The 14,125-nt window shown below is 41.9% G+C and overlaps 1 protein-coding gene across 4 annotated transcripts in view; it reads right to left on the bottom strand.

Moving 5' to 3' along the window:
• Positions 1 to 354: 354 nt before the first annotated feature.
• The window catches only part of CCDC51 (coiled-coil domain containing 51), a 77,109-nt gene continuing 63,338 nt past the window's right edge, over positions 355 to 14,125 (bottom strand). Inside the window, exons 1-4 of one of the 4 annotated variants that reach the window (XM_033925876.1) lie at positions 12,088 to 12,231; positions 9,018 to 9,480; positions 4,943 to 5,107; positions 355 to 1,771 (exon numbers count right to left, since the gene is read on the bottom strand). In XM_033925876.1, the coding sequence (XP_033781767.1) occupies positions 989 to 1,771; positions 4,943 to 5,107; positions 9,018 to 9,326 (1,257 nt within the window). In that variant the 5' untranslated portion in view covers positions 9,327 to 9,480; positions 12,088 to 12,231 and the 3' untranslated portion in view covers positions 355 to 988. Of the gene's footprint in view, positions 1,772 to 4,942; positions 5,108 to 9,017; positions 9,481 to 11,864; positions 11,972 to 12,013; positions 12,232 to 14,125 lie in introns of those variants that run through there. The other 3 variants (XM_033925877.1, XM_033925879.1, XM_033925878.1) reach the window with 3 other exon arrangements.

Raw genomic sequence — 14,125 nt, 5'->3', positions numbered from 1 at the left:
GTTTTCAGGATTTTTCCAATGAATATGCATGAGATCTATGTGCATGCACTGCTTTCAGTGCACATTCATTAGGGAAATCCTGAAAACCCGACTGGATTGCAGCCCTCATGGAGGGACTTTGAGATCCCTGTTTTAGATGGATAACAAAAGTTTTAAATAAAAAATAAACTCCTCCTTTTAAAAAACTGCACAACAGGATTTTAGCGCCGATTGGCACGCTGAATGCTCTGCACTGCTCCATAGTAACATAGTAGATGACGGCAGATAAAGACCCGAATGGTCCATCCAGTCTGCCCAACCTAATTCAATCTAAAAATTTGTTGGGTGTTTTTTTTTGTTTTTTTTGGGGGGGGGGGATTTCTTCTTCTTAGCTATTTCTGGGCAAGAATCCAAAGCTCTGCCCGGTACTGTTCTTAGGCTCCGACGGTCATATGAGTTCCTATGAATGTTGAAGCATTGCAGAACATTCAACGTATCAGCCGGCACTAAAAGCCTCTTGCACGGTTTTGTAATGGGGGAGGGGGAAATTAATTGTTTTTGGGTTTTTTTAAGTCCCAACCTCCCGAAGAGCCCATTAATGCCTACTTACCGCTCCCTAAAAACAGCACTAGCGGGTCACACTCAGGAGACAAGAGCTAATTGCAGGCTCTGCTCAGCCCAACACAAATTTCTTTTTCGATCCGTAATTCATCAAGTCCCTAGGACTCAGACGCATGTCGACGACGCTTAACACATGCAAATGCATTTGAATAGTTGAATGAATGGAACCTGATTGCTAGATTATAATCACATGACCACCATCAGCCACACGGCACCACAAGAGAGCCAGACAAGAACAAGAGTGGAATTTGAAAAACCCACTAAAAAACAGTTTCAGTTATGTAAAGTGATCACATTAACTCCTTGCCAATTTTGAGAAGTAATCATTTTATTTGACATGGTTCCTTCTATACCCTTTTATTTGCCATGATTCTTTAATAGATCTGTATTAATTACTTTTTAAGAAGATGTATAATAATGGTATGGTTAACGCAAACATGGTGCAAGTTAGTGCAGTACTGTAGAGGGAATTTCTATTTATCCGTGTGCCGAGTCTCTGCTCCACATCAGACAGCTCTAAAATCATTTCATTTACAGCCAAGCCTTGACCTTTCTCTGCTAGCAAAGAAATGACCCCAGCTCTTTCGGCAGGCTTGGACTGAACTGTAGACTTTAGGGTTTGTACCTCACCAGCCACCTTGCCCAAACCCTTTTCTAGGCTACTGAATTGCTGCTGTAAAGTTTCCAGGAATGTACGCGTTTGCTTTGAGGTGGTGAGTTGTTCTTTCATTGCAACTAAAACAGGATCGCTTATTACAGGAGACCCTCGCCTTTGAGTACTTAGCACAGCCCCGGCTTTGGGTCCTTGTGATGCTGCGGTCCCTAGATGAACAATGTCTCGAAGATCAACAATGAGGTCTCCGAGATCCTTCTGCTGTAACTGGTGGACCGAGGCTTGCTCGTGGATCGCTTCCTGTAAGCTGGCTGGTCCCTTTTGTGCCTCGAGGACTAAAGATTTCAGCTCCTGCAGTCTCACTCTGTTGATGTAGGTGGAACCCAGAACCCCGATAACGGCGCCCAGCACGGAACCAAAGATGGACCAGTTTTTTGTTCTCTCTGCTCGTGTTCTCTCCTTTTCGTGACTTTCCCTCACTGCTGCAGAGAAGAGAGAGAATCTCTCACGTTCTGAATCTTCCGCATTTATGTATGAGGTTCGGAGCCTTTTCTCTTCCTGCAAAAACACACAAAAGACTGAAGTTCACCTAAAATAAATTTAGGTATAATAAGCAAAGTGGTTGGGAGTAAACACGATGCTGGTGTCTGGTATAAGTGAAGCCAACTGTAAGAATAAACAATAGTATATAAGTCTGATTTTATATCTTTTAAATCAGGGGTGTCAAATGTCGGTCCTCGAGGGCCGCAATCCAGTCAGGTTTTCAGGATTTCCCCAATGAATATGCCTGAGATCTATTTGCATGCGCTGCTTTCATTGTATACTAATAGATCTCATGCATATTCAGTGGGGAAATCCTGAAAACCCGACTGGATTGCGGCCCTCATTTTAAATGCTCTGTCAGAAAGTGATTTTAAAAACCCTATTCTGTACTGTTTTCATATACATCACTGTGCTCACAGCTAACGCTTGAATGTTTTACAGCAGATAGTCAATGTCAACAAATATATTTAACAGTCTCCCAGAAGATTCAAGACAAGTTCCTGCTGAACCAGAACATACGTAGTTAGGGCAATTCTTATGACATGCAGGTGACAGAGTTACATGCTCCTAAAGCAAAGGGACATGTGTGGCACAATGATCAGAGCTGCAGCCTCAGCACCCTGAGTTGGTGGGTTCAAACCCTGGGTGCTTCTTGTGACCCTGGGCAAGTCACTTAATCCTTCCATTGTCCATTGTGAGCCCAGCAGGACAGAGAAGGGAAAATGCTTAAGTACCTGAATAAATTCATGCAAACTATTTTCAGCTCCCCTTGAAGAATGGTATAGAAAATTAAATAAATAAATATGATGTGGAGCCCTGAAACTTCCAAGTTATGCCACGCTTTTCTTGACATTTTTCATTTCAGTGAGGCAAATGCATCTGGTAAATGGGCACAACATAGGGAAACCAAGCCTTTGTGACATCACCAATCAGGTTGGCTCTTAGGTATTGGTGGAATGAGGCATTATGACATCACAATACGAGGGGCCGCTGAAAAAGTTCTTAGCCCAACCAAGAAGAGAATGGGGAGAGTGTGGTGCAGTGGTTAAAGCAATAGCTTTCGCACCCTGAGGTTGTGCGTTCAAACCCAGGTTGCTTCTTGTGACCCTGGGCAAGTCACTAAATCCCCCCCCCCCCCACTGCCCAGGACAGACAGGGAAAAATGCTTCAGTACCTGAATCAATTCATGTAAACCATTCTGAGCTCCCTTGGGAGAACAGTGCAGAAAAATGAATAAATAAAAAACGAGTGACAGCCCCTCACCTCGCGTCAGATAAAAAGCAGTGGACCATCTCCACTATGCAAACAAAATTAGGGCACCAAAGAAATAGGACGTAAACCTTGAATGATGATAATCGTAGAGACAAGATACAGTGGATAAAACCATTGTGCACAAAGGACAACTATGGGTTTTAAAAAGAAAAACAAAAGGATCCTTTCTCAACCTATGCCCGAGTAATTCTTCAGATGGTACTGTCGGGAGACTTTCCCCATCGGTGTGTAATAAAACCAAAACCAAAAAGTAAAGTCAGGCGATACCGTCACTAGTTTTCAGAGGTCAAAATCTTCTTCCTCAGATCTTTTCAGCATGAACAAAAGACGACAACATCAAAATATATAAAGTCAAATTTTTCCAGATGTCTCAAGAGAGACTCAAAAAAGAAGAAGAGAATTCCTAAATTTGAAGCCTGGAGTGACTCAAATTGGGGGGTTTTTCTTTTTAAGATACCCATGTAAATGTGTTATTAGATATGGATCATTGAAATATGTATTTGTAGATCCTTCTCATTTGATAAGATTTATCTCAATGAAACGCCTTGAGAATGAAGTAACAACAGCTCCTATTGGAAATTAGTTCTCGTTATTAGTAGTAGTTAAAGTGCTTCTTTATATTTGTTTGCATTTAATTAAGATACTCTTTAAATTTTGGATCTAGTTTAATTTAGAGGACTTGTGTGTGATCAGGGAAGCTGTATTTTCTTTTCCTATTATAATTTGAGTGAATTATTTTTCAGATTTGAAAACTAATTTTAACAGAGATGTCTTGATCATACTTTTCTGTACAAGATGTTTATGTTTGGAATTTTATAAAATTGCATAAATAAAAAATTTAAAAAAAAAATTTTTTAAAGTGAAACATTAAAGCATTTCAATGCCGGTCTCAAGGGGAAAGGTAGGGATGGGGGAAGGGGATGATGAGAAACAGGGAAAGAGAGAGACAAGAGTAGTATAATTTTATGGTTTATAATGTGAAAGGACTTCACAGAGATCTGGACTTCCTGTCTTGCTGGAGCCAAACTATTGTATAATTTTAGGATAGTTATATAAAATTCCTCTTAGTATTCCGACGCTGCAGTGCTCTGATCTTGGACGATGTCACCCACAGAGGTGTTATCTTGGTTTGTGTTGTGGCATCTGATTTTAACATCTGTGTGAATAGATTCTTGTCTTTTTCACATTTGGCCTATCTCTGGAGCAAAGCATACTTCTTCACATTTTCTGTGATGAAAATAAAGATCAAATTTGAGGAAAAGCACGAGTATTTTAAGCCAAATGTTTCCCCCTCCCCTTGATATGGATTCTGCTGTTTCACTGGTTTCTTCCCTGTTAACCCCCTCTGTTGGGCAACAGAGAGATAAGCTTTCATTTGCATCTACCAGATACTTTTCCTATTGCATATCTCCTCCTACCTCAGCCCCTCTATTGTCTCTAGATGCAGGCTAACATGTGCGATTGCTAGCTGTCACATCTGTATGAGATTAGAATCCTACCCCCCTCTTTCCCTCAAGGAGCTGAGGACACTCCCTTGGCAATACCCCCAGTTCTGGCCTAGAAATACAAGGCAGTGTATAGCATGGATGCTGACTCTTTAATCCATTTTGCTAGCTGCTAAATGTCTATGAAAATCAAATTAACAGAAGATTATGTTTGAATCAATAAGTGAACACAACAGAACGTTCAGTAAACACAGGCCCCGAGCTACATCTCGTTGGCAGCATGTCAGCTTTGCTGACCCATCATGAGGGCAGTGTTCACTGTTATGAAACATTTGGATATTAAAGAATGATATCGCCAACACTTATTTACCTGTGCCCATTTTCAGAAGTAATGGGCTGGCTTCCTGTTTCCATATCATTTTCAGATGTGAATTTTAAAAGCAGAACAGACCTTGTCCCTTTTGCTTACCTGTAACAATCGATGTTCTTGTGTTGCCAGTTCCAAGTACTGGATGTCGTCCCTTGAGACTCTGTCCAAACGATCCCGAATCTCCTTCAGTTTGGCTTGCTGAGATTCCAGATTATCACGAGCCTCTCGCACAATCCCACGAGCTATCATAAATGCCTTCTCAGCCTAGAAGGACCACAAAAAGGCACTTATAGACAAATTATAGGGGTAGATTTGTAAATGCTCATTTGTCTACAAAAAAACTTCAAGGTTTCCTCATGATTTTGCCAAAATTATCCTGAGATTTGAATACTAGTCATTTCTCTTACAAAATATAAACACTTGCCCAGGTGGCTAGCAGGTCAGGTCAGGGGGCTGGTTAGGGTGAAGGATGCTACGGAGTCCCAATCATCATGCAATGATGACATCTAGTGGCCAGACTTTGGAATCACAATGACAATGTGCCAGTTTACAAGATTATCACTGCAATGAGTCAGCTGGAATTCCAAAGGAACATGACTTCCCTTTAATATATCAGGCTGCAAATTGTGCCAACACATTTCACTGGATTCCACAGTCACTCATAAGAGAAAAACATTCTGCTTAAGGGGATTCATTCTATCTATTCATATATGTGGTTTATACCATTCAATGCAAAAAGTGTAAAGAAGGGTGCTATGTCGGAGAAACTAGACTAGGCTCAATCTACAGAAATCATATTAAATGCTGCAGTGCCCAACCAGCATATTACCTTTGTCAGACTCCAGAAAACCAGAGCACTACATCAATGATTTTATGAAGAGAATATTAAAAGAAAACTTTAAAACAACCCAGGAACGCAAGACCTTTAAAATCAAAATGAGAAACTATTTTGACAACCCCCAGACAGGACTTAAAAATCTTGGGGCTAGATTCACTAAGCCCGCCAATCATGTTTGCAATTCACTAACCTCCGATCTGATTTAGTGAATGAGGGGAAACGGCATGCAAAGTAGAAAGGCAGCGATTCACCAACCAAAATCAGGAACACCAACTGAGCTGGCCGATCGACAAAGAAGCGACGGCTGGGAACCAGTCGCTCAAGTCCTTTCCGACTGCCCTGCTCTCTGCCGACTTCAGTAAACTGCATCTCCTGCTCTCTGCCCCGACTCTCCTGCTCGCCCTTCCCCGCAGCGCGAGCCCGTGGTTTTAACCCACGGGTTAAAACCACAGGCTCACAAAGTAAAACTTAAAAAAAAATAAAAAAAAGTTTCCAGCTCTGTATGCATGCATCTACAGGCAAAGAAGATGGCCTACGAATGTGTCAGGATCGCTCCCATTTGCATGAGGACGGGTTGAGAATCAGTCGGCCTGCCACGGATCGGACAGGATCGGTGGACTTAGTGAATCTAGCCTTTGGTCTTCTATCGCATTACAAAAATCATAAACTTATACTGCTCTGTCACCTTCTTATCATCATCCTCCATCTCAACTTACCCAGCCCTCTCTCTTCCTGTAAAGCTGTCATTGGAATGCTTTTATATTTCACTTATGTATCCTGATATTTGTCAACATTTGCTTATTTCTGATCTGAAAACAAAGGGTTACCTTCGAAAACTAATAAAAAAATGCATTAAATATTTACAGCGCTGCATATGCCTTTCAGCGCTATAGAAATGATAAATAGTAGCAGTCCAAAAAAAGGTATCAACCTATTTTCATTTATGTTTTATTTCTATATATTACCTTTAAAATTGGACTAACTCAGTTGCCACACCACTTTATTCAAGGAGCAGGAGAAAGCTGCAGTATATATAAGCTTAACAGAAGCGGACTACTTCCCTTGCTCCGTCTTCAGTCACACCTCATCTAGCTGCCTGCGATTTGAACAGCAGCTCTTTGCTTTCTCTAATTCTCCCCACATAAAGCCAAGCACAGCAGCAACCTCCTCTTAAACAATACAGTACTCCTCCGAAATCCGCAGAGGTTCTGTTCCAGGAGCACCCGCGAATTTTAAAAAAACGCAAATATTGGATGCGGTTTAGGATCGGATCGGAGGCAGGAGAGGGCTGCAGGGGCACCTATGTAAGTCATTCGGGGTATTTTCTGACCGCACTTTTGATGCCCTACATCTTTCCCTGCACGCCGCTCACAAGTAAACAACTCCCTGATTGGTCACTGTCTCTCCCATGCTCTTCTATGGTAGATCGGGAAGCGCTGTTTTCCTTCCCGTCTAGTCAGCTGCGGGCTCCTGACGCCTCACATGTCCCACATAGGTTAGCAAAGAACCCGCATTAAGACTTTAATGGAAACAGAACTTAGGAGGGGCATGATCCCATGCAAAGTCGGGTTTACTATTCTCTATGGAGCTTGTGAATTAGGGGGCAGCGGCAGGTGCCTATGTAAGTCATTGGTGGTATTTTCTGTCTGCCAGAAAGGCGGTCAGAAAATACTGCGAATGACAGTCCGCGAATCATGGGCTGCAAATATGCGGGGGAGTACTGTATACAGCTTCTTCCCGAGGGAGGTAGTGGAGAGTAAAACAGTGACAGAATTCAAGAACGCGTGAGACAAACACAGAGGATCTCCAATCAGAAAGTAAAGGGTATAAATTGAAGAACTAGGGCCGGAACTGAGCAGACTTGCATGATCAGGGTACGTACCATATATGACTGTATGATTGGGATGGGCTGGGGAGGGCTTCGGCAGGAATTATAATACTTTGGGATGGTTTAGAAAGGCTAGCGTGAGCTTGGACAGCAATTCCAGTAGTTGGAATCTAATGACTGTGCCAGGCAGACTTCTACGGCAGAAATATCAAAGAAAAAATAAACTGTTGGGCATACTGGATGGACCACACAGGTTTTTACCTGTCGTCATTTACTATGTTACTATGTTCATGAATTGAGAATTATTCTGAAAACTAATCTAGGACATGGAAGCTAAGGAGGAATTCAATAAATGGTACCAAAAATAATTGAGCACTAAGCATTGTTCTAGAAAAGGAGTATATCCTATAGTGTTCAGCACCTAACTTTCGGGAGCGATATTCACACCTACTAAAAGCTGGTGAAAATTCCAGCCCAGCTTAGGTGCACTTTGGGCAAATTCTGTAATTCCGTGCACAACGTTTTCTAATGGCCCCGGCATCCCTGGCCCTTTTCAAAAATGTACTTTGAGAGCTCAACGCTGAGCCTTATAGAATTAATGCGCAGGCAGTCGTACATGCAAATTCTAACCAATGCCAATTGACTACAATAACTGGGTGCTAAGGGCTTGTCAGTAAATTAAGTTGCACATGCAACTTTGGGCGCCGTATACAGAATCCAGGGGGTACCTATGCAAAAGTCCCCAGACCAAATGATTAGGAAACTAGGCCAGCAATTAACACTCAGATTTCCCAGCCAGCAGTGGAAGTCCAAGGTCAGTTCTTTAATACAGAGAGTTTAGCCACAGAGAAAAAAAAATTGTATTCTTACTTTCTGCTTCAAGAAGAAATTTGCTTAAATCTTTTCCAAATAAAATCTGTCCATCACTTGCACTACTTATTACAACTTTGTATGCTAGCTAATGCTTTCTTTACCTTACAGTTCAGAGCGGTTTACATCAAGGATAAACTGCATAATATGCAACGAGAGTACATCAACACTTAATTAGTAAGAAAATACACCGTGTAGATAAAGATAATCAATCAGTAAAAATTTAGACAAATTTATCAAATAAGTGGAGTCTTCAATGATCTTCTATCAGGGGTGTCCAACATTGGCCTTCGCCAGGTCAGGTTTTCAGGATTTCCCAAATGAATATGCATGAGATCTCTTTGCATACAATGGAAGCAGGGCATGCAAACAGATCTCATGCAAATTCATTGGGAAAATCCTGAAAACCCAAAGGGATTGTGGCCCTCGAGGACCGATGTTGGACAACTCTGTGAAATGTTTGATATGAAAATGAATTCAGAAGTAGATCACTTAAAGTTTTATTCCAGATACCTGCCTGAAAAGATAATGTTTTATCAAGGTATCTTTTAAACTGGCATCTTTTAGGAGTTGGAAATGAAAACAAGGTAATTCTACGTGTAACACAAATTCTATCTGAGAGAACAAAAGGTATTTACCTCCGTTACTTTTCCCTGAGCTTCTCGAACTTCAACCAGACCAACAAATTCTTCATATCTGTCCCACCAATACGCGGCAGAGGTGGAGATTCTCTGTAAAGTGCTTCTTCCCAATGCTTTTCCCACATCTGCCCATCGATGTAAAGTGCTCCCAGTAGGATCTATTAGCGACTCACTGCCAGGGCCCTTAGGAGCTGGAGCAGTATAAGCCCTTACTATAAGCAAATGTTTTTTGTTGCTACCTAGCAGTAGACACTGATGAAGTCGTATGCCATTGCTTGCGATAGAAGTGGTTCCATTAAGTTGCATTGCTTCCAAATGCACAAGTCTAGCAGCCTTACTAGATTCAATGCAGGTCAGGTTATCTTGTATTAAATCAAGATACAAAATATTGAATGTTGTTGTACATTAGCTCTTAAGATTCCTTCTTCTGATGTTTCCATAAGAACAACAATGAACCCTGCTGCAATACAGAAAACAAAATTAAGTCAGGACTGCTAACTACATTTTGTAAGTCAGAATTTTGCTATTTCAGCTATACAACAAATATTTATCATTCATGAATACTTGCTTTAAAATATGACTAATTTTTATCTAAAATTTATATAGCATTAACACAACTAGACGGCCATGTCCCACATACAGGGGAAAAACAAATTCAGCTGGTGACTTTAGCTTATGCATTCATAATCAGTGTACACCCAGTGCCATGCATATGGATATTGTTTACATGTTCCTACACATGCAATGTTGGAACAAGTAAGAAGAAAGGACCAGTGTTTCAAGAACCAAATCGTAATACAAAAACACAAAGAGACAAGTCTCTGGATGTCCAGGATAAACAATTTATTCAAACCGAACTCTTTGAAATCAGGCTAAAAGAAAACCTAAATGTAAATTAGGTATAAATTGTTTCACCGATGGTACATGCTCACAAGAAGTGAGACTCAGACCGTATACGGTCTGTGTTTCAACAAGAAATATGCCTTCTTCAGGGGTCCAAATTTGATGGACAACAATGTATGGTACCTAATGCCACAAATGAACTTTGTCAACAGATCCACATCAGCCTTTTTTGGTTTCACTTTCATTTGGAAGCTCTGCTCTGGTCACGATCCATACCTTGTTGTCCATCAAAGTTGGAGTTTTCAAAGTAGTTGCATGTGATGGACTAATGCTTCAGAGGTCTGTCAAAGCACAGCCATCCAAGCGTGATACACATAAAATTCCTTGTTCCCCATTTCCATCACAAAGAAAAAGAAAGCTCACTTATATCCATATGTAAGTGTTGTGTAACGTGCTATATAAATACCCACAGAAATATCAACAGCCACGCTTCTGAAAACCTAAATTATCAGCTAATTTATTAAGAAGTTAAAGCTTTGTTGGGAGGGGGCTTGAAGGCCTAATTTGTGGCTTATAAGTAAACCACAAGAAAATGTTGTCAACTGGAGTATCTAGTTTATTTACAGTACTTCAATTTAATTCATCTGTGGCGTAGTGGTTAGAACTACAAACCCCATGCTGCTCCTTGTAACCTTGGGCAAATCACTCCTCTCCCCCCCTTTTACAAAACTGTAGAATAGTTTTTAGCACCAGCCGCAGCAGTAACAGCTCCGACACTCATAGAATGCCTATGAGTGTCAGTGCTGTTACTGTGCTATGGTTTTGTAAAAGGGATTGGGGGAGTGGGTTAATCTTCCACTGTTCCACTGGACAGACAGTGAGTCTATTGAATTAAATCAAAATAAATAAATTAGATACACCAGTTGACAACATTTACTTCATCCAGAAGTAAAAAAATTAAAAAAAAATCACTCAATAGGTGTAAGAAGGAAATTAATAATTCTAGAACACTAATAATTTCACTATGGATTAGCGGTATATAAGAAATAAATTACATTACATTACATTATTACACCTATTGAGTGATTTTTTTTTTTAACTTCTGTATTTTCCCTTTAATCGCTCTTCTTAGTAGAGTATCAGTTTTTTGGTTTTCCCCATATATATTTGAACATTTATTTCATCAGCAGACTCGTGGTTCACTTATAAGCCACAAATTAGGCTTCCAAGCCCCCTCCCAACAAAACTCTAACTTCTTAATAAATGTTAGGCATAATAAAGGAATCACGAGTAGATTGAAGAAAGTCATAATGCTGCTTTATAGGGGCAATGATCAGACCACACTTGGAATACTGTGTCCAACATTGGTCTCCCAACTTAAAGAAAGATATAAAAATACTTGAGAGGGTGCAGAGACGAGCAACGAAGCTAATAAAAGGTATGGAGAACTTGGAATACAAGGAACAACTTAAGAGACTGAGATTGTTCTCCCTTGAGAGGAGGAGACTGCGAGGGATATGATCGAAACTTTCAAAATACTGAAAGGAATCGACTAAATAGAGCAGGAAAAACAATTATTTACAATGTCCAATGTGACACGGACAAGAGGACATGGACTGACGCTAAGGGGGGACAAGTCCAGGACAAGTATCAGGAAGTTCTGGTGGTGGACGCCTGGAATGCTCTCCCAGAGGAGGTTTTGTTTTTGTTTTTTTTAAATTCAATTTTCTATTCCGTTCTCCCAGGGGAGCTCAGAACGGTTTACATGCATTTATTCAGGTACTCAAGCAGTTTTCTCTCTCTGTCCCGGTGGGCTCACAATCTATCTATCGTACCTGGGGCAATGGGGGGATTAAGCGACTTGCCCAGGGTCACAAGGAGCAGCCTGGGTTTGAACCCACAACCCCAGGGTGCCGAGGCTGGAGCTTTGTTCTAGGATTTCAAGGCAAACTAGAGGCACATCGAGGGATCTGGGGGACTAAAATGACGCCAGGTGTACACCTGGCTGGGCCTCCGCGTGTGCGGATCGCCGGACTTGATGGTCCGAAGGTCTGATCCGGAGATGGCGCTTCTTATGTTCTAAACCTGTATAAGTTAAAGAAGAAAAAAACCATCAAGGCTCAGATTTGGGAAAAGAGGGATCTCAATACCTCTTGACCCACCAAAAGGCAGCATCCAAGTCTCACACCTCCCCCCAGACTTTGAACATGAAATTAAGAGATACCTAGAAATCTCCCGCTTGAGAAAGAAAATTAGCCATTAGCGCCGCCGCTTCTTCTCGGCCGGCCGCACTTCCGCCTTCCACGCTCCCACAATGCTGAGCGCGTTCTGAGCACGCCCTTCTGCGACGTTGCGCGGAGCGCCGCTCCAGGCCCTGCTCCGATTGGTCGCTCGGAGGTCAGCGGCGCTGCGATTGGTCAGCAGCAGGCCCCACCCCCACCCCCCAGGCTTCTACTTCCGGGGTGGTCAGGGGCTGGTTGGTAGTGCCGCAGCTAACATGTCGGGTAGAGAAGGTGCGGTGAGAGTCCGGGTTGGGTTTTGTTTTCTTTTTTTAACAGTTGTGGCGAGGAAGGTCGTAGCGTTACGGAGCTTCGCGAGCGAGGAAGTTTGGAGCCGGCCGTCTTTTGGCGCGCGCGCGCAGCCGGGGGGGGGGGGGGGGGGAGACGTCTCGCCTTAGGCGCGTTGACTTAGAGGCAAGTCCGGTCCTCGAGAGCCGGAGCCAGGTCAGGTTTTCAGGATATCCACAATAAATATGCAGGAGATAGATTTGCATCTCAAGGAGGTAGTGCATGCAAATCCATCTCATACATATTCATTGTGGAGATCCTGAAAACCTGACCTGGCTCAGGCTCTCGAGGACTGGAATTGCCTAACCCTAGGCTATACCAGGGGTGGGCAACTCCAGTCCTCGAGGGCCGGAATCCAGTCGTGTTTTCAGGATTTCCTCAATGAATATGCCTGATCTCTATTTGCATGCACTGTTTTCAATGCATGTTTCTTTGGGGAAATCCTGGAAACACGACTGGATTCCGGCCCTCGAGGACCGGAGTTTCCCACCCCTGGGCTATACCATCAAGAAGACTCAAGGCTGGAAACTGTAATGATAGGGTTACCAGACGTTCTCCTTACACAGGAAATGTGGGCGGCCAGATGGCTTTTCAAAACCCAGCTTCGAGCGAGGAGCAACATCAGGATGGCATTAGCGCATGTGTGGATCCAATTCGGTGATGTCACACAGATGCATACATGTGTGCATGTGATGTCGTTGCATCTCACCAGTGCATGCGAAGATGCCCTCCTGACAAGTGAACAGGGTGGGAGGGAGGGGCACGGGCCTGGGTTTTAGTTCCGGAAAATCTGGTAACCCCAAGTGGGGACTTTTTCATCTCTAGGACCAGAAGAGTGCAATAAACTCCCATCCTATCTTAAACAAAAAAGTTTGGGTGCTTTTTAAAAAAAACTGCTAAAATGCCATCTGCTTTGTTGTATGAAATATATAGGTTGAGTTGGTAGGTGGAGAAGAGTTGATTTGTTATATGAATATTGGGGTAGACAAAGAGTGGTGGTACTTGGCTAATATCATTGTCATGTTTGTATTTTTATGTTAAATGGCTATGTAGAAGTTATAATTTTTGTATGGTGATTGAAATGTCATTTGTGCAGATTTATTGTATATGTGATGATGTGCTCTACTTTGTGACAGGCAGATTATAAATAAAAAAACGAATTTCACTGCTGTTAAATGTTTAGGAACTGTTTCACCGTAGTTTATTAAGTATTTATGGCTTTTGTTTCTTTACTACTATTTTGCTGTTAACATAAATGTAAGTTTTATGTTGAATTATACTTGCTGTACACTGCCTTGGGTGAATCTCTTCATAAAGGCAGTTAATAAACCTTAATAAATATGTGGTTCCAATCGGAGCCTGGACTTCCTGGTACTTATGGGGGAAAAAAATAAGAACATTAGTGCTAAAGGAGGTTAGATGTGAAAATACAACCTTGTTCTCCCCTTAGGTAGGGGAACCTTTGGGAATGGGTCAGAATAGAATGCTGCAGAAATGGGCAGCTTAACAAACAGGAATAATGAAAACATTCTTCTTAATGCAGGTGGTAAGAAGAAACCTTTAAAGCAACCTAAGAAGCAATCTAAGGATCTTGATGATGTACGTGACTAAAATTTGCACTTTGTATTTAACAAGAACTACAAACCATGCCAGTTTAAGATTTTTAATGATTTGGACCATTTTAATGTGCAAGAC

The sequence above is a fragment of the Geotrypetes seraphini genome, chromosome 17 (assembly GCF_902459505.1).
Source record: "Geotrypetes seraphini chromosome 17, aGeoSer1.1, whole genome shotgun sequence".
NCBI classification, from domain to species: Eukaryota; Metazoa; Chordata; class Amphibia; order Gymnophiona; family Dermophiidae; genus Geotrypetes; species Geotrypetes seraphini.
This window is presented reverse-complemented; position numbering and strand designations above follow the sequence as displayed.